The following is a 21,133-nucleotide window of genomic DNA, read 5'->3' on the forward strand; positions in this document are numbered from 1 at the left end:
AAATATTTCTGTATAAAGTGAGAGCAAAACACTTGAAAAAAAATCTGTAAAAAGCTTGTTTCTTTTTAGTAGATTGAATTACTTTTTCTATTGTTCATAAACTGCTATTAAAAAGAATGCCATTGTGGTAGGTCAGAAAGATCCTCAGTCTTTTTTGATTTGTGGATTCCTGAAATTTTCTGGTGAAGGTACAGACAGCTATATGGTGGTGGCTTTAAACCAGCTGTCAATATAATAGTTTTTATTAGTTATTTTTTTCACAGCATCTTTATTAGCAGCTAATGGTCTGTGGTGATGCAGATGCTAAAAGCTACTGCAGTAGGCACTCTGAATAAAATGAATCCATGTCTTGAAGTGCTTACTGTCAGTGTAGTAATGTGTACAGATTAATGTGCATGTGCTTTTATATAGCTTTAATTTGTCTTTAGATTTCCTAGCCCAGTATATTATTGCTAACTGTGGGCAGGGCTTTTCTATGTGAATTCCAGAGTGGTTTCTAAGTGCACCAGCACAGTCATATTTTTCCTGAGAAGAAATCCAGAGTATTTCCTATTGGTATTAACTGTGTCAGCTGGCTAAAGGAACATATCTTTCTGCCTCTAAAACAAACACTGATATAAATGAGGCTAAAGGTGGTGTGATATTTATACTCTAAAATTTTTCTATGAATCAGTGAAATTTCCATCATTGAGTAACCATAAGCTCCAGAAAGAGAGAAGAATAGTATTACCTAAATAAACAATTACAGGTTCAAGTCAGAATCTGTTAATCTGTAATGATAACAACTGACTTTTCTAAAGTGCAGTATTCTCTAGAAGGCATAAAGATAGCTGTTTCACCATGTAGGTGCCTACACTGGGATGGTTTTATATATGCAAATGTCTCATTTTCAGTTGTAGGAATTCTGAGGAGAAAGGGTTTGGAAAAGAGTTTCGAGCCCAAATATCAAAGGGTTTAATAGAAAAATACATGTCAATATAAAAAATAATAGAACTTTCCAGACTCTACCTGACTAGTAGGATTCTGGAGCAGGAGAGCGCCAGACTGGAGTTGTGTTTGTTTATTTTTCTCTCCCCTGTATGAAATGCTTCAAAGACATCATGACTTAAGAGGAACCAATTATTGAACAAATCTACATGAAAACCCCAGGTTGTGAGAGATCACAGGGAGGAAAACTTTTTGTGGCAGTATATTGCAATTTTTTAGACTTCGTGAGTTTTAAAAAAATTCGGGTGTTGATCTATATATTTTAATGGTAATTATGTACACTTCAGTTGTTATAGGAAGAATTTGTCTGGCCTTCTTAAAAAAGTTTGTTTTTTTTTTTTAATTTAAGCTTGTTTCTAAGTACTAACCACTGTGCCTAACTCCTGCCAGTTCTTACAAGTTTTATTCTCGTGGGGTGTGATGTGGAGAATGCTACCATTTCTTTACTTGCTGCATTGTGAAAGACTTGAGAAAGCAGTACGAAAAATATTGATTGACTGCTCATGTGAAATAGATAAAAGCGTAAATAGCATTGCAAATGCACATAGCTGCATAAGAAAAACATTTCTTTTTCTTCCCTCAACTGTCACCTAGATACTGCAATATGAAGTTTTATTTGTAATTCAGGATAGTTAAAAATCAAACTTCTATGTAGTTTTAAGTGGATTTTTTTTAATAAGTAATGCATTTCCTTCTAAACTATTTTTGTATTCCTCACATGTTTAAAAAGTCAATTGAAATATTTTATTTGGGTTCATTCTTTATTTCATTTTTTGTATTCTTTCATTCTTCACAAAGCATGTCTAAACTAGAATGAGTCTAGACAATTGGGGTTTTTTTTATCAGTCTTTGTCATAATCACAATTTATGGTTGTACGAAGCGAAACCTATCAATTTCTGCTGACAAAAACAATTTGCTTTGAAGTCAGTAGCTAACTGTTGGGACAAGACTTAATAATGATTCCTCAGTCATCTGTGAAAGCAAATCCGCAGTTTCAACCTTTTTCTGCAGGGGTTTTGAGACAGATGCCTGTCTTTGGTTGACTTTTATGAATACCTCAAAACGGAATTTAGGAGATGAAGCACATGATGTCTAGCTCTAATATGGCAAATCAAAGTAGGTAACTGTACAGTGATGACTTTTAAAGCGGAGCTGTGCTCCAGAGCAGGGCAGGGTGATGCCCACTCCTGCTCAGCTGTCCCTTCAGAATGCCCCTTAGGGGAAACAGGCAGCGCCATGCGAACGGGCAGGCATGGCTGATGGTGCCTGGGCTGTGCCAGCCTGGCTGGAGGCCTGCCACACTGGGTGGTATCAGCTCAAACTTCTCCCTCTAGATCAGAGGCTCCTTTAGATGCTGCTTAATTTGGACAGCCTATAAGCACTCTAGCTGAGTCTGAAGATGGAAGAAGTCACAAAATATTAAACTTGAGGGTACATCAATATATTTTGTGGAGAAAAATCTTGCCCATAATACAACTTCAAAATAGTAAGTGTGAGAAAAAGGGGTAAATGTTTTGTAACCAAGTGCAATTTGTGCTGAAAGGAAGCAGCGTGTAAATGGCCTTCTGGGAAACAGTGATACTCCGAGACACATAAACCTTGGGAAGGATTTACCAAGAGCCTCCTAACCAGGGAAGCAGGGAGCAGCATCTCTGAGGGACCGCTGCCATGAAGCCAGGCTGTTAGGGAAAACCAGAGTCACCAAAACTTGCTTTCTTCCCCATGTCTGACCAGCACTGACCACTGCTGGAAAAGGGAAAGAAAATGACTTAGTTTATTTTCTCGGGACTTATAAGTTATGTGAAGACATCTGTATTGAAGATAGATGGTGCAGCTGGCTCCTCTCAGGGTGTTTGTGAAAAGAAAGGGTTTTCTAGATCCCAATGCCATATGGCTTTCAAGAGAAAAGTGTAGCGTAGAGTGGCTCCCTGAGCAGGCACAGCTTCTCGGCTGCAGGTAGTAAATGGTGGTGGGATGCACAACTGCAAAGACCATCACATTGTATCAGCTTGAGGCTACAGACAGATGTAGCATGCCATTAGCTCCAGCCTTAGCGCCTGTATAGCACGTTACAAGGTCAAAAGCTTTCCTCTCGCTGTGAGGTAGGTAAATGTCCCTACTTTGTGGCTAGTGAAATCGCATGCAAGGGAGAGCTCGGACTGGAGCAAGGACTCAGCCCTGATTTTCAGGATAACTGGGACCAAAAGGTTTACAGGCAGGGTGATGGACGTGGCTTTGCTTGTGCAAAATCAAGGGCTTAATGGTGCTCTGGATGCGGAGGGATCAACACCAGCCAAAAGAGGAACATTAAACTGAAGGACTATACTGGATTATACTACTCAGGAACACATTCAGGCTGTAAATAAGAGGGTTCCTAATCATTAGAACAACTTTGTTATGTGACAGCCTTCAAATTAGGATAGTCTAAGATTAAAGGGACCTTGTTTTTTCTCCTTAAAGCAGTGCTCGATGCATTTCTGAAGGAGGTTTTATGATGGAGACGGGAAACTTGATTTGACAACATGGAGGGTCCTTTTTGTTCCTTTTGCTGCCTAATAGGAAATTATTGATAACTTGGATTGAGTTGGATGGGTGCGAAGGGCTCCTCACCCTCCCTCGTAAGCGCAGTTTTTTAAAACAGCTTTGAAATTATTTATGTTTTTTTGAATCCATCAAAAAGTGGATTGCTTTTTAACATTTACATCTCTTGATTTGGTTGAGTAGAATAAGTCTTATAATCTACAGTGGATGTTTCAGATGCATGGGATTTCCTGAATGAGAGGAAACTCTTTGTAGGGAGTGCTTTAGGAGGGGCACAACACAATGGTCAGGATTTATCTCTTTCATGGGGCAAACTCCCACTCCCTAAGGAAAACAGCATTCAACAAGCAGCTAGAAGTTTGGTCCCTCAAAATGACACCTTTACATAACTGTATGGTGCATTGCAGGCTGGTTCCTCACTGTCCTTGGTCAGGGCGAAGCCATCGCAGGTTGGTGCTCACCTCAGCAGGGCTGCAGGTAGTGCAGGACGTGCTGCTCTGTCACAGGGGCAGCAACAAGGCGATGAAGAAATCAAAAAGCAAAGTGTTGCTGTGCCAGATCAAAGGCATTCCAGGGGTAGCCTACCTAAAGCAATAACATTCTAGTATTTATATATATTAAAATATTTATATGCTGTATTAATAATGCATTATTGATATAATATAAACTATCAAACCATAAACTTACAATAAATAGCTGATAACACAAGCTTACTTTACTACGTCATCTTCCCCAGCTTCCTCACAGAGTTCCTGGCAGGATAGTTAGTCCTGTGGTTTTGTTTTCTTAGGCTGAAAGAAAGTGTCTTTCCCAGAAGGGGACTGCTGGATTAAAACCATTTGAGTCCTTTGTTATCTCAATCCTCTTAAACTAGGTGAAACCTTCTGTCCTGTCTCCCCAGAGAAGAGATTGGCATTAGTCACCTGCCTGTACATTCTGTAGGAAATATTCCTTATCTCACCCATAGAGACAAAATTACAATCACAAGCAATTTTGTAAAAACACACACACACACTCACACACAAAACATAAGTGAAAGGTGTTTTGGTTTTTTAAAACATATATTTATATGTGATAGCCTGACATGTCTGTCACATACCACCAAACCACTGCCTATTTATAACTTCATATAAACAAGCCAGATGTGTCGATTCCTGCTGCAAATGGAGGATTTTTATCAGTGTATTGGTTTTATGTGGCAAGGTTTTGGTAGCGGGGGGGGTTACAGGGGTGGCTTCTGTAAGAAGCTGCTGGAAGCTTCCCCTGTGTTCGAGAGAGAGCGAGCCCATACCAGCCGGCTCTAAGACGGACCCGCCGCCGGCCAAGGCCGAGCCAATCAGTGATAGTGGTAACGCCTCTGTGATAACATTTTTAAGAAGGAAAAAAAAAGTTGGGATGCGGAAACAACCGCTGGAGAGAGGAGTGAGAACATGTAAGAGAAACAAGCCTGAGGACACCAAGGTCAGTGAAGAAGGAGGGGGAGGAGATGCTCCAGGCGCCAGAGCGAAGATTCCCCTGCAGCCCGTGGGGAAGACCCTGGTGAGGCAGGCTGTCCCCCTGCAGCCCAGGGAGGTCCACGGTGGAGCAGATCTCCACCTGCAGCCCGGGGAGGACCCCACACCGGAGCAGGTGGGTTCCCAAAGGAGGCTGTGACCCCGTGGGAACCCCACGCTGGAGCAGGTTCCTGGCAGGACCTGCGGATCTGTGGAGAGAGGAGCCCGTGGAGCAGGTTTTCTGGCAGGACTTGTGACCCCGTGGGGGACCCGCGCTGGAGCAGTGTGCTCCTGAAGGACTGCACACCATGGAAAGGACCCATGCTGGAGCAGTTCGTGAAGAGCTGCAGCCCGTGGGAATGGCCCACGTTGGAGATGTTCGTGGAGGACTGTCTCCCGTGGGTGGGACCCCACGCTGGAGCAGGGCAAGAGTGTGATGAGCCCTCACCCTGGGGAGGTGAAGCAGCAGAAAATAACGTGTGATGACCGTAAACCCCATCCCTGTCCCCCTTGTGCCGCTGGGAGGGCTTGGTGGAGAAATCCAGGAGTGAAGTTGTGCCCGGGAAGAAGGGAGGGGTGGTGGGAAGGTGTTCTGAGATTTCGTTTTATTTCTCATTACCTTACTCTGGCTGATTTGTAATAAATTGAGCTAATTTTCCCTAAGCTGAGTCTGTTTTGCCCGTGACAGTAATTAGTGAATGATCTCTCCTGTCCTTATCTCGACCCGCAAGCTTTATGTTATATATTTCTCTCCCCTGTCCAGCTGAGGATGGGGGAGTGATAGAACGGCTTTGGTGGGCACCTGGCGTTCAGCCAGGGTCAACCCACCACAATCAGCATCACAGAGGAGTTCTGAGGATTAATTACTTACTGTTGCTACAGTGCTGTGAAGATGCAAGATGCTAAGCATTGGCAGGGGCTTTCTGCAGCTCAAAAAAGCAGATAGCACCACAGCACGAAGAACAAGTAATCTACCATTGTTCCAGCTCTGCTGCCTTCAACAAGGCCCATAGGAAGATGAGGAATCTTCAGGTTATTGAATTAAGTAGAGGTAGTTTAGCAGAACTGTCTCAGTGGTTTGGGTTTTTTTTTTCTTCTCCCCAAAGGAGAAAATAAATTTCTGAAGAAAACCGCTTAAGGTTGCAGTAGTTTGCAATGTGGCTAGCACAACGAACTTAGGCAATACTGTTAGGGATGACTCAGTGATATTAATGGCAGTTTTTAAATGAGTGTGATTAGAAATATCAAATCAAAAGTAAATATGCTTAGAGCAACCATTCATTTAAAGCAGAGAAGCTTTGTATACTATGTAAGACTATACTACTATATAATACTATACTATAATACTAATACGGATTATGCCAGATCTCACGTAGCCATTAGGGAGACCAGGATGCTTGTTGGTTAAAAAACTTGAATGAAAATTGTACCTTCTCCATATAATCCTCCAATACTTCATGTACTGATTGACTAATATTCTTTTTACCATGGAGTTAGGGGAAGTTAAATGCTGCAACACTTTTTGCTGCTGCTGGCCCTCCAAAAGCTCCCTCCCCTCCTAAAATTCAACTGCAGGCTTAGGCACCTACAGCTTTGGCAAAGGAACAGCAGGGATGTTGCGGGAAGTATTGCGGACCATCTCACCAGGAGGAGGCAGTGGATGAGGTGTTCTGCAGACAACTGGCATTAGTATGTGACGTGCAGGTAATTTAAGCAGGCAGTCCAGCAGAAAACCTTGGGAAGGGCCTGTGATGCTTTCTATGCCAGTCCAAAGTGGTAAGACCTAAACAGAAGTCTGTATGGAGTTCAGCTGCAGGAGCCCTAGCTGGCCTTAAGCAGGGGCAGTTGTATGCTAGGAGAGGTTTTAACTTATTTCAAGATGAAAATACAGCACTACACCAAGTTAAGGTTATTTTTTAAAGAATCTGAAAATTGGACGTGCCAAATTGTGTCTTAAGCCTTTCGATTTTGAATTAGCAGCATCCCTGTACACAAAAGGGTATTTATGGTGCTGACAACAGATTTGTCCACACGATGTACGTACTTCTGTAAACAAGGGGTTTCAATATAATGAAAGCAGCTCCATAATAAATGCATAGAATAAATAGGTATGTACAGTTCTGTACTTGTTCCATCAGTATGGCATGCAAATGTCTAAATTTACTCTTCGTATTTCTACAGAGACTTGAGATTAATGTCAATAGGAGGTGGCACAGATGAAACCATGCTTTCCATCATATGCAAATACATGGAAACACTTCCAAGCAAGTGACGCATTTCCACTCTTCCTTGAAAATTAAGAAAGCAAGAGCATGACTTGTACTGCACACCGAAAGTAACAGCCAGTACGTTTCAAGGATTAAATAAGTAGAAAACGTAACAGTAATTTTGCCATTGAAATGCTTGTCAAGTTCTTTAACCATTGTCATTCTACGTGTTCTCCAATGTCAAGTTTCTGTTGATACAAAGCAGTCTGAAATCATGTGGCCTCCTGCAAGATTTTTTTTCCATTATTTTTTCAGTGAGTTACTGCTTTGGGGAGTCTAGTGATCCACACTAAGCACCTAGCAAAAATGTCTTCTTTAATCAAGGTGTATCTACATTTTAGAGCATCTAAGTTGCGAGCTAAGAAACAGAACTTCCATATGGATACAGCTATGATTTCACTAGTAGCTTAATCTTATTTCAGTGTAGCTTTGCTTTCAGGATTCATAATTAAGGCACAAATTATTCCCTGCCATATTAAAACACTGGGCCAGTGATTTTGCTCTCAATTACAAGTACCTTCCCTATCTTATGCTTTTAGCAAGTACTCATCAAAATGAGCTCTGTCTTCTTTGCCAAGTTCACATTGACTTGTTCTACACTGTCATGGATGTTTGGTGATGGGAGTGGGGGTTGATTTTTATTTGTAGAATTCTCCAAACAACTGTTTAATTGTATCTCAAGCTTTTGGAGGCCTGAACTTCAGCAGTAAGGTATTATGGTTTGTGTGTAATTAAAGAAAAATGTTAAAAATAAACACATTAATATGAAAAATGTGTGTAATTAACTCTTCTTAAAACAGCCATTTAAGCCAGAAGAGACAGCCTGTATTATTGCAAAAAAAAAAAAAAAAAAACTTCAGTGGAATTGTCCTTGTAATCAAATGGAATGTCAATTAAGCATTTTCTAAGGAATCTCCATGATACTTCAAGGTTAACAGTTTGATATTTAAAAGATGAAATTTCCCTCCACTTGGAAGTGATCTGCATGTTTGCTAGATAGAGTCTAATTTACAGTAAACTGAGAAAAACAATATATAAATATTGTGTAAAAGTTACAGACAAAAGATTGCAAAAACAATAACAATTGCAGTATTCTTACATAGCTGCTATTAACCGCAACTTTGTAAAAGTACAATTAATGCTACTAGTATTTTCCTATCACTCCATTATGTAGTGTATTTTATTCTGCAAGGTCATACAATGGCATCCTGAAACCTTGCTATTTGTGAATCTTAAGTCCTGTCAGAGTAATACTTTTCTAACAGAAAATGACCAGTAAAGCAAGCACAGATGCTGAAGAACATTCTAAGGCTGCAAGGCATGGTTCCCACCAATTGCCATTCCCCTTCCCCGAGTGAAGTATTCTCAAAGCAGTTTCACCTTTACATAAAGTCACCTTAACCATTCTAAGCAAACTTGCAGGATTCCAGTTCAGATTTTAAACTGAACATCAACCTTTTACTGGAATTGAAGAAAGGGAAATGTGCTACATCCTGTAAAACAACAAAACCATACAGAAATGTCACAGTTTTGAGCATGTAACTTCTAGTTACATTTCAGACACATTCATGTTAAAAGAGCCTAATGGAGCTCTGTTTCAGCACTTAATTAAAAAAGCCCTTGTCTGTTTTCTAAGAAACATACAGATGTAGACGGTTGGAGGCTTTGTATATTCCTTGTGCTTAAGCTTTATCTCCATTTCCTGCCCTATTTAGACAACAGCAAAAAAAAATTTACAACCCTTCTTAAATGAAGAAACACAGAAAGGAAGACATAGGCTTAAGATCTTTTCCCCCAGTTCAGTTCCCCTCACTCCTCCACACCACTGAAGACTGGGGGGAATGGGGGTAAAAAGGAAGACGACCTAGTTCTTATTCTCCATTAATTATTTTTTAATCTGGTTTGACATTTAAAATGAAAATCCTGTTGGTTTTATACATGATCTGAAGGACTGGTAAAAGATTTTTACCAATAAGTGCTCTGTAAGGACTTACTTAAGGCACCCTAGCATATTCTTCAGAACAAAGACAGGAACTGCAACGACCATGTAACTAGCTGCATCTACCCATTTTTCTACTTTATATTAGGTAGGTAGTTAAAAACTTTTCCATTTATTGGTATGACAGATTAATTGCTAAAAAAAAAATAAATCTCTAGAAATTGTTCAGATACTGTCATGGTTTAACCCCAGCCAGCAACTAAGCACCACGCAGCCACTCACTCACTCCCCCCCCACCCAGTGGGATGGGGGAGAAAATCAGGAAAAGATTTTTGAGATAAGAGCAGTTTAATAGAACAGAAAAGAAGCTAATAATGATGACACTAATAACATGACAGAAGTAATAATAAAAGAATTGGAATATACAAATGATGCACAGTGCAATTGCTTACCACCTGCCAATCAACACCCAGTTAATCCCTGAGCAACGATTCCCCCCACCCCCAGCCCCCCCCAGTTTACATACTGGGTGTGACGTCCCATGGTATGGAATACACCATTGGCCAGTTTGGGTCAGCTGCCCTGGCTGTGTCCCCTCCCAACTTCTTGTGCCCCTCCAGTTTTCTCTCTGGCTGGGCATCAGAAGCTGAAAAATCCTTGACTTTAGACTAAACATTACTTACTTAGCAACAGCTGAAAACATCAGTGTGTTACCAACATTCTTCTCATACTGAACTCAAAACATAGCACTGTACCAGCTACTAGGAAGACAATTAACTCTATCCCAGCTGAAACCAGGACAGATACCATGTTTAAGAGCCAGAAAGGTACTTCTCAAAGATGATCCAACTGTCAGGGGAGATATCAGTAATTATCATCTCACTTGTTAGGTACCTTGCACTCCACTGTCTCATTAAAATTATAGAAATGCATCAATTTTGGATGGCAAGCTATATACTCTTGACCAGCTTTCGGAGTGCTGTACTGGTTTAACAAGCCTAGCAATTCTCATCTAAAGACAATGCATCATCCTGGTGTTAGTACTTAGATGTTATTTGTAGAAGTATTGTAGACCTTTTAACAGGCAAAGATTAAATAGGCTAGAAATATTTGAGCTTTAATTACTTTTACACATTCTGTGTGTTCTGTATTAGGTGATTTACACATCGTATTTCCATTATATATGAATTTTAACATGAAAGAAATGTAGCATACCCCTCCATTTCTTATTTTAATAGTGGTCCCCACACAAGTAGAGCCCCTTAAATGCAGCACCATTTCCAAAAAATACACTGGTATTCTACAGTAGAAAAGAATGTATACAAACAGCACTAGCTAGAATACTACAGGACACTTTATTTGTCAGTTCATAATTAGTTATTAATGGTAACACATTACACAGTATTTCTAGAAAAGTTTTTCAAAAATTGTAGATACAACTCCAATATTTAGGAAACTTAATTTTTTGAATGTTAAACTCAGCAATGTAATAGCTTCAACTATTAGAAACTATCTATCTGGTGAGCCAAAGCTAAGTCTTCAAAATAAAAAACCTTAATATGACAGCACCTCCAAGAGGTGAATCATAATATAAATTCAATATAAAATTCAAAATATCTGACCTCATGTTTCAGACATCATGCAGTGTAAATTTAGGGATCATCACAGATTGAAAAGTAAACATATTAAAAGTTTAGTGATTCAATGGAATCATTAAGTTTTAGATACTTTAAATATAAAGAAAACATTTGTACTGTGTCCATATTGGTTGATCCCAATGACCAAAGGCATTTGCTTAAAAGAGCAGATGTGTAAGCATGATTTGTCACATTTAAATAACAAATTAAAAAAAATAATCCAGTTTTAAGTAACTTCTTCTCCCCAAAATACACAGTTTAAGCTACTTAAACACATGCACTATAAGACCTATCCACAAACATAACTTTTGGGGGTACCACTATTACATTTGTTAGCTTCAGGCCAGTCTTTTAGAAATCCACAGATAAAACCAATATAGGAAGATCCAAGTATTCTTCATGCTTTTGAAACCTAGAAATTACTGTATGCCTGGAACTGGAGCTCTAATTTAGAGCATGGCCCAGAATGAAAAGCAGAATGAAAGAGAAAGCCTTGTAATTCTGTAATTACTTCATATCCAAACAACCGTTATTTTCTGTATTTTTTTTAAATCAATTCAAAAAACTATTTTCCCCTAAAAAAGCAACCTACTATGATAGCAGTTTTTGCATATTTACAAATAATCCCCCCAAAACAGGGGATGATGGGAGAAATTCTGATACATTAAGAAAACTATATATAACATCGCATTAATAGTTAATGCAATTTACAACAATTTCACTGTGTTTTATCAACAGAATATGCCACTTTAGATCAATGTCTTCATTAAGACTGGTTTATAGTTGAAATTACACAATTTAAACCGAAGGTAACATGCATCACCTCAGTTTAATAATCCAGTATATTACAAAGAAAACAAACAATGCAAAGAGCATCATGTAGCATAACAGCTTTGTCTGGCTTCCCCTGGAGAGTGTTCTCAGTCTGCCCATAGTTGCACCTAGAAGTCCACCCGTAGAGTCAAAATCGTTATCCTACATTTAAAAAAAAAAAAACAACAACACACAAAACAACAAAAAACATGTTACTCTGAGAAAAGAACCCCTAAAGCTTGCTAAGTGTAGTTTTTCCTGTTTTTTCAAATTTTCCAACACTAAAATTATTTCAGAGGCAGTTTCTGAAAATTAGCCAGGAAAAACTTTCACCCATCTACCCAGAGATACTTTTTTCCCCCAAGCCAAAGCAAAATATAAGCAAAAAAGGCATTTCTGACTTCGCTATCTTGTGCTTCCCTCTTCTATTTTTAAATACAATTAAATATAAAACTGCCTTTTTCATAATACTATACATTTTCTAATTGAAAACAAATAGTCATATCTGAAGTATAAAGACCTTGCTTGTGCCTTGGAAGTAAATGCATTTGCACATCTATCTTTTTGAACAGAAATACTGCTGCTGAATTAGTCACACAGTCAACAATAAGCTGTCAACATTTTAATACAAATGTTCATACTAAAAGAAGGAATGCTTTACTAACTTCTTAATCCTGCCCCATATTTAAAGTTAGTGACTAAATACTTACCATTTCTGATAACATTTTATTTTGGTTTTTAACTTCTGTTCCAATTTCAATGGAAAGCTATTAAAAAAACCAAAAAGTCATCAGCTACACATAGATTAGAGAAACCAGTCTAATACACATGACATGACTAGCATTTCCCCAGCTAAAATGTGAAAACAGTACCTGGTATTTTCAAAAAAACCAACATGCACAGTATTCTGTCAATAACCCTTAGGAGAGCCTGGGCTTAAGAGCAGCTCCAAAGTGAAACAGGGGAGAACCCACAGAGGCTTCTTATCAGCACACTGACCTTGAACTCCTGAGCTGAACTCCTACAAGGGAGGGAAATGTGCTCCAGGCCCCTATGCTTTGGATTAGCCAAAACCCATGTGGTTTTTGTGACACAACCTAAATCTCGTTATTTCTTACTGCTACATTTCACTGCAATCTATAATCAAGTCAAGAGTGGATCTGATCTTACATGAGGCTTCTAGGAAGATTATCTGAAGACTATTCCATACCCCAAGATTATTACATTGCACTAAAAGATGCAAAGGCTTGAAAGAGCACACAGTCTACTCCATGGGGCACTATCAACTGCACTGTTGACACACTGATTTTGAAGTGTAACATACCAGAGAAGGAGACCAGAAATGAAATTCTATAAAAAAGGTCAAAGCTTTTTCTACCCCTTAACTTATTCTAAATTATTATTCTAAACCTAAGGTTTTAGATTCTATTTGAGGCTAAACAAATAACTTCTAAGCGGTAGCATTAGCAATAGGACTTCAAATGAGTTTGGGCCTAAGAATTCATTGGCTCGTACTACATATAGAGAAACAGCACCTATTGCTAAGAATGTATTTTACAAAATCTTAAGTTGTTAAGAAAAATACACCCACGCAATTTTAATCATAGAGCTGTCTTTCAGTTAGACTTGCTTGATATAAGTCCTCAATCTCTGGAAGGAATCAGAATCATTAAAACAAACATCTCTTTCAGAGGATATTAGCACACTATTTCTAAGAGCTGTTTTCACATTACAGATTTATCTGGAGATACAGCAGAAACTGATGAGCCACAATGGTAACACCAAAAAGACATAGTGCATTTTCTTAAATGAGACAGTTTACTAAAGTCAAAGTTTCTAGTTTCTGCAGGGACAGTAATTCATTCTGTAGGACAGTAAGCTGTAATACCACAGCTGTCCAAGATTAGCAAAAAAGGACACCTTTAGCTTAAAAATATAATTAAAAGGACAAATCAGTTATACAAATGAATGATTGTGCATTTTGGCTGACAATAACTCTTTATTTTATTTGTATTGGGTTTGTGTGGCAAGGTTTTGGCGGGGGGGGGGGGGGGGGGGGGAGGGGGCTACAGGCGTGGCTTCTATGAGAAGCTGCTGGAAGCTTCTCCTGTGTCTGATAGCGCCAGTGCCAGCCAGCTCCAAGACAGACCCACCACTGGCCAAGGCCGAGCCCATCAGTGATGGTGGTAGTGCCTCTGAGATAACAGATTTAAAAAGGGTAGAAAAACCTGCACAATTGTATCTGGAGAGAGGAGTGAGTATATGCAAGAGAAACAACCCTGCAGACACCAAGATCAGTGAAGAAGGAGGGGGAGGAGGTGCTTCAGGAGCTGGAGCAGAGATTCCCCTCCAGCCCGTGGAGGTCCACAGTGGAGCAGATATCCACCTGCAGCCCGTGAGGACCCCAAACCAGAGCAGGTGCGTTCCTGAAGGAGGCTGTGACCCCGTGGGAACCCCGCGCTGGAGCAGGATCCTGGCAGGAACTGTGGGCCCGTGGAGAGAGGAGCCCACACTGGAGCAGGTTTTCTGGCAGGACTTGTGACCCTACGGGGGACCCATGCTGGAGCAGTGTGCTCCTGAAGGACTGCACCCTGTGGAAGGGACCCACGCTGGAGCAGTTTGTGAAGAACTGCAGCCCGCGGGAAGGACTCACATTGGAGAAGTTCGTGAAGGACTGCCTCTCATGGGAGGGACCCCACACTGGAGCAGGGGAAGAGTGAGGAGTCCTCCCCCTGAGGACAAAGGAGCAGCAGAAACAACGTGTGATGAACGGACTGCAACCTCCATTCCCTGTCCCCCTGGCTGCTACAGGGGAGGACGTAGAGAAAATCGGGAGTAAAGTTGTGCCCAGGAAGAAGGGAGAGGTGGGCAGAAGGTGTTTTAAGATTTAGTTTTTATTTCTCATTATCCTACTCTGATTTGACTGGTAATAAATTAAGCTAATTTCCCCAAGTTGAGTCTGTTTTGCCCATGATGCCAATTGGTGAGTGATCTCTCCCTGTCCTTATCTCCACCCTCGAGTTTTTGTTACATTTTCTCTCTCCTGTCCAGTTGAGGAAGGGGAGTGATAGCAGGGCTTTGGTGGGCACCTGGCATCCATCTAGGATCAACCCACCACAGTATTAAATTTATCTTTAAAACTAAGCCTACTGCTTCACTGGTCCATATAATTTAATTCAATAAACATGATGATATCACTATAATTAAATACTTACTGATTTAATGGCACTGACTTTTGTACGCAGACTTTCTGTTAACCTCTCATTTTCTTCTTCATAAACACTGTATCCACTATTGGTATAGCCATAGTTACCAGCAGGTGCTCCATCGCCTATGAACACAATAGTCAGTAGTTACAGACAGAACACACCATTGGAGCAAGTGCTCTTCACATGTTGAAAAGCACTCTTTCAATTTAAAAATGCATTTCCTTAATGTCACCCTTGGCAATCGGGAAGAGGCACTGCATGCTCCTGAGACACAAATTCAACTTTTGGCAAACGTGTAAGTTATCTTTCAATATGCAAATCAAAGAAGGAAAATTGAGGAATGGCTGTAATGTAAATACTATCGAATTTTTCCCCAGATAGTGTTTTCAGATTACTTCTATGGAAATCAACCTAGGCATTACATGGAGATGTGAAGGAAGCATTGAGGCCACTACACAGAGTGGTAAACCTAACCAATAATAGGAAAGTTGAGATCATTCTCTAACAAATACAAATACCACTTGATCACACATTTAAAGGAGAGATCACATGCACTTAAAGGAGAGAGCATACTCCGATCCTTACACGTTTCTCTACAAACAAGACCTCAGACCAGAAGCCAGGCCTCTGACCAGAACACTGCCATTTCTGCCACCATTCTGCAGTTCTATTCTCACTCCCGCCTTTGCTTTTTGGGCAATGGAGCTTCAGGACTGTTACCCAGACAACTGACCCTGCAGAGTACGTAGGGCAGAAGGGAATGAAAGCTCCTCAGCTCCACACATTCACTCAGCTCCAACCTCTAATAAAGATCTCCTACAGACAGCCACTGGACAGCAGCATGGGCACAAGAGAATTAAAGCCGTGTCCAGTCTAGACAAAAATCAGTCTTAGACCTCAAACCTAAGATTTGAAATGAAAGAAGAGAGGCCAAGACTGAAAAAGGCAAACAGAAAAGAACTATTATAAGCTTTGTGATAAAGATCTTACTAGATTAATTCAACTAACAAACCAGTTATAACATTAATCAATATTTATATGGCTAGTCAGAATGCCACACTAAAATTGCCTGAATGCCTTTGGTTAACTCCTCTTCAACGCACTTTAAAGATTTTTGTGTTTGGGTGCCTTTTATCTTTTTGAGGAAAAAGGGAGAGAAGAGAGACACCAACTACATTCACAGATAAAGCTCTGTATCAAACAGTTTCATTGTGTGCTTGGCATACATAAGATTTTAAAAGAGAGAATTACAATGCTACTTTGACAACAGGTATCATTTTATATTAAACCATAAAGCTGTTCTTTAAACCTACGTAATGACACTTTTTTTAAGTTTGTACTTGTAAATTGTTTTAATGTTATTCTATAAGTTCGGCTAATGACAAATTCTCAACAAGACTGGGTGAAATGTATGTTTCCATTTCATCCCACTGGGAGTCAAGAAGTTTTTTTACCCCCGCCTACATCAAAAGTACCAATGCCAAATACAGAAAGTTGACTAAAACAACATCATTTAGAGAGTCAGGGTTGTTCTCACTGTGTCTTATTTTACAAATGCATCTAATTATAGTACTTCCTACCAAGTGATGCACAATTTTGAATAAGTTTATAAGTTAATATACCACATAGCTTCAGGCCAAAATACCATAACTATGATTCTTACATAGACTGTGACATAGCAGATATGAAGAACTGCCCCAAAGCTTTTAAACAGGCACAGCTGCTTATGTATATGGAATAGAAAGCACAGTGAAGAAGCCTGGCTACAACTGTTTACAGGAAGGACAGAAACTTCAGCATGGCAGTTCTATGGGCTGTCTTGCAACACAGATCATTGACATGTAACATGGACATGACCATAACATAATCGCAGGGTAAAAAAGAAGTAGCAGGTAGCTGGTGGCAACTGCAGAAGTATTGGTGCCCAGCTTCTATTTCCAGCCTACTAAATAAAAAGTAACTCTGGACAGTTGAAATGTCACGGCAAAGCAGCGAATTTTACTGCAGCTGAAAACAGACATTTAAGTCTTCTGCTTTACCTTCCAGCAGATTTTTTAAGTAGTTTCAGGATGTGCCTTAAGGCACTCTTTGCCAGAGACATGCTAAAAGAAGGCATGCTCTTTCCCCTGCTCTCCTTCCATAAACATCCATCACTTCACTTTTTCAGAAGCAGCACACTGAGCTGGATGGCCTTCAGCGTAACCCCTCTCAGTTCATAGCCAAGAGTGAGCTGTTAGTCTGTCAAAGAACAGGATAGTAGACCTATGCATTATCAAGTGCCTACCTTTTTGTGATAAGCATCCCAACACCTCTCTCGATCTAGTAAGAGGCGTATCCAAGACTTGTTTTATCTTGTGAAAAGATATTACACAACACAAATCAGAAGTGTAGAAGTAAATCTAGGGTGGTGTTACAGACACACCTGGTTTAGCCATATGGCATTTACTACCTCCTAAATACTCACTTTCTAGGAAGAAGTACCAGAACTCAGTCATAAACTTCTGAGGCATAAACATTACCTAAGCTTTACAGTGAGGTCACAGCACCTACCTGGTTCTAGAGCATGACATGGGAGTTCAAAGTTTCTTTATAGTCATCAGCGTGACTGCTGGTTGAAAAACGAGGCCTAAGCTTCTCAAAACACTCAACAGAAACTCTGCAGAGATTTCTGCATTTGCACCAGATTGCATTTGTAACAAATTGACAATAGTAGGGGTTCCCCCCCCACCCAAACATAGCAGGAAAACACACAGAAGTACCAAAATTAAAAAAACAACTCGGAATTTGTAAAGGACATGCCTCTGTGAGAACCATTCATGAACGCAGTTAACTACAAATCCCAGTGCTCCTCTGTAAATCCAGCTGAGCTAGAAAGGAAAGGGAGACAGAGGCGCGGGCCACGGCTCTTCCCACGCGAACCTCCCGGGCTCTGCTGCAAGCCTACACCCACCGGCACAGCCCCCCCCACGCAGAGGGCCCAGCCCCCACCCCCACCCCCGAAGCCCCCACCCGGGGACGGGTCGGGCCTTGCCCCGTCGGCTCTCGGCAGCGGCTCCCGCAGGCCCGGGCACGGTCTGCCCCGACCCGCTCCGCTGAGCTTTTCACCGCCCCTCCCTCTCCGTTTAACCCTCCAGCACCAGCCGGGGGGGGGGCACGCAGCCGCTGCCCGCCGCCGAAGCCCCGCCAGGCCGGGCGGGGCGGGGCGGGGTGGGGTGGGCGCCGCGGCCCGGCCCGCTGGGCGGCTGCAGGCCCCGCCGCCGAGGCCCGCCCGCCCGCCGCGCTTACCCAGCCCCGCGCGCCTCATGGCTGTGCCCGGAGCTGCCGAAGGAAGAGGAGGAGGAGGGTGGGAGCGGCTCCCGCGCCCACAGCGCCGGAGGGAAGCGGGGCTCGGCGGGGCGGCCGCGGCCCGGCTCTGGCTCCTCCGGCTCCGGCCCAGCCGCCCGCCTCATTCACCCGGCGAGCGCCACGACAGCGCTCCGCGCGGCCCGCTGGGTACCGCGAGCTCCGGCGGGGCGGCCCGCGCGGGGGCTGACGGGGGCTGTAGTTCCGCGCCAAAGGCGGGGCGGGGCGGGGAGGCGGCGTCGCTGAGGAGAGGCCCGGCCCGGCCCCGGTGGCGGCGGGCGGGCTGGGGACGCGTCCCTGACAGAAGCCGTCCCGCTCAGAGCCTCTGGCTCCTCCAGCCCTGGGGGGCACCGGTCCTCCGGGCTGGAGCACGGTGTCCCCGCAGCGGCCTGAGGCGTCGAACCAGCGTGGCGTTCGTCAGGGGGCAACGTGACAGGCCGTTCGGCCCCGCCACTGCCCCTGCGCCCGGCTGGCCCCGAAAATGGCGTGGTGTACTCGAAGCGTACGCTTCAGGGGAGCGGGACTGTGGGACGGCGGTTTCGGGGGGCAGACGAAGGCGTCAGGGTAGCACGGCGGGGGAGCCCGGCCGCCGCTGGAGCGAGGGCCGGCAGAGCGGCTTGCTCCCCCCACAGCCACCGCCCCGCGGCTTCAGAGGAGCAAGTTCTATTAAATACAACCAGCCGCGAATTTACTCAATACACTACCTGTTCCAGCTTGCATTAAACTTTTAAGAATTGATCCCGAAAGGCAAAAAGAATCTCGGCTTTCGTTTCAGGACACCGTCAGTATGTTACCATTTTATGGTTTGAAAAAGAAAGATTCTCAGCTGTTGTAACAGTCAAAAAATTAAAATTCAGTGCTGAATGGAGCTTTACCACCTTTTTTTTCCCCCCACTGCCTATTGAGAAGTAGCAGGAATGCTACTGCAGCATACAGCAACTCGAGTTGGAAACCTGCAGATTTCATTATTATTGAATCTTCAGTTCTCTGAATGATTTAAATTTCATTTGCAAGGATAATTTCTTCTTTATTCTTTAATCCCTTGCAATGCTTCACCAGAAATGGGTTTCACCTGCTTTTATTAAGGATGTGACTCACGCTGTATACCAGTGGATTGAATTTATTTCCCAGGATGATACCAGAATGATTTATCAGTACTCCAGCATAAAGCAAACAAAATCATGGAGTCCATTCAGAGTTTGCTATTTCAGGTGTGGCATCCACTGGACTAAAGAAGCTGCACTGGCTTTTCCAATTATGACATGCTGCCACAGCATTAATTGCTTTGGTATTTGGGTTCTGGTAGGAACTAAGACACTCAGTATTGGACCAAGACCCACTTGTATCATACGAGCTATATAAATGCAGACCAAAGGTCCTACTTTAATGAGCTTGCAGTATAACAGGAGTCTTCATCTAGGCAGGTGAAGTTGTAGAAGGAAGAATAAACCAGCTCTTGTCAATGAGCAGGCCTGTGCCCTCCTCCTGACATCCTGTGTAATTGCTGTAAGACACCACATATATCTTTTTGCTGTGGATAAAAACACAAATAATTGCAGCGGTTTTTTTCTCGCTACTTGTCAAAGTTCAATTGAGATGTTAGTCTTCTACCAGCCCAACTTTAAGACAGACATTGAGAAGCTGTTGTTCATTTATTTACTTCTCAGTCACATCTGGATGCCTACATCTCAAATAGCATTATAAAGAGTAAATTGAGTATAATTTAGAAACTGGCCCTTTATTTAATATTTGATAATTAAAGCAGCTTATCCAAAATTTCGACTAAGGCATTAGTTGCACATACAAAACAGAAGAGAAGGCCAAGGAGAAGAAATGAACTGCGTAACTGTCACCCATACTGCGCAGTGTGAAGCTAATCTCCGTGGGATTTTGTCTGGAACGCAGCAATTCTTACAGGAGTTTGCAAGCTGCCATCACTGATGACTTGAGACTTGATTTACATAATTTCAGGGAAATACGTCAGTTGTTTCAAAGAAGGGAAAAGTACTATCACCAGATTAAAGATGCTGTTCATGCTAAACCCATCTGAAGTTCACAGATAGGCTCATTTCTTACCTAGGACAAAGAGGTCTCTTAATGGATTACATGCTTAAAACAGCAAAATTCAGATGCTGTAAAATTTAGAGAAAATTAACAGATTGTGAGAAAACCTTCTTCATGAGTGCTTCAGATTTGAACTAGGACTCTCTTAGAAGCAATATCCTCATCAAACACACAATTTTTGAAGGAGGGTTAGGGTGACAGTCTGTGCAGTTACTGAATAACCAGAGAGTAAAATTGAGGCTCCAGGAGGCAGTAGGAAAATGTCTTTTAGTAACAGCTGGGCTCAGTCTGTCATTGATATGTATCATTTTATTTACATTTTTTTCTTCATGCAGTATCCAAGAAAATGATTACATTTGGTGGCATTGCTATATGAAAAGATTATTGTTTACTGTATTTGCTATTCTATGTCACTCTTCCCCCCCCATGACTCTTCTTCCATTTTTCATTAAGTACGGATTTATACATAACAAGGTAAAAAAAGTACATCTCCCCACTAGGGTTGTAGTTATAATTCACTGTTAAGGGGCTCATTGTTCATTTTTACTTAAATTTTCTGTAAAATAAAATCCCAATTAGCCACAGGCAAGGTGTTCACAACTCATAGTGTTTATATCTGTAATCTGCTTATGATGTTTTGAAATAACATATTGAGCCTATATGCAATTTATAAATAGGACATTTAATTCTTCACAGTATCTTACAGCAAAGCATGGAAATTATACTGACTTGATTAATGTTCCAAATCCATTTACATCGTATTGAATTTATGTTTTTTTCATAGACTGAAAGTGCCTGGTAGAAAAGTTAATTTTATAGTTCTCCTGACATTACAATAAT

General features: G+C 41.7%; 2 protein-coding genes across 2 annotated transcripts in view; one reads left to right on the forward strand and one right to left on the reverse strand.

Annotated features, from left to right (window-relative positions):
• Positions 1–8,061, forward strand: part of LOC142040943 (putative acyl-CoA dehydrogenase 6) — a 95,291-nt gene extending 87,230 nt beyond the window's left edge. The window contains exon 9 of the mRNA XM_075049390.1: positions 7,204–8,061. Coding sequence (XP_074905491.1) covers positions 7,204–7,294 — 91 coding nt within the window. The 3' untranslated portion in view covers positions 7,295–8,061. The remainder of the gene's footprint in view (positions 1–7,203) is intronic.
• Positions 8,062–10,564: 2,503 nt separating this feature from the next.
• BET1 (Bet1 golgi vesicular membrane trafficking protein) lies at positions 10,565–18,370 on the reverse strand. Its single transcript, XM_075049454.1, has 4 exons — positions 18,173–18,370; positions 14,894–15,009; positions 12,389–12,445; positions 10,565–11,840 (listed from the first exon to the last, which is right to left on the reverse strand). The coding sequence occupies exons 1-4, from the start codon at positions 18,189–18,191 to the stop codon at positions 11,685–11,687; spliced, it is 348 nt and encodes a 115-aa protein (XP_074905555.1). The 5' UTR covers positions 18,192–18,370; the 3' UTR covers positions 10,565–11,684.
• Positions 18,371–21,133: the final 2,763 nt, after the last annotated feature.

This window comes from Buteo buteo, chromosome 2 (assembly GCF_964188355.1).
Source record: "Buteo buteo chromosome 2, bButBut1.hap1.1, whole genome shotgun sequence".
Lineage (NCBI taxonomy): Eukaryota > Metazoa > Chordata > Aves > Accipitriformes > Accipitridae > Buteo > Buteo buteo.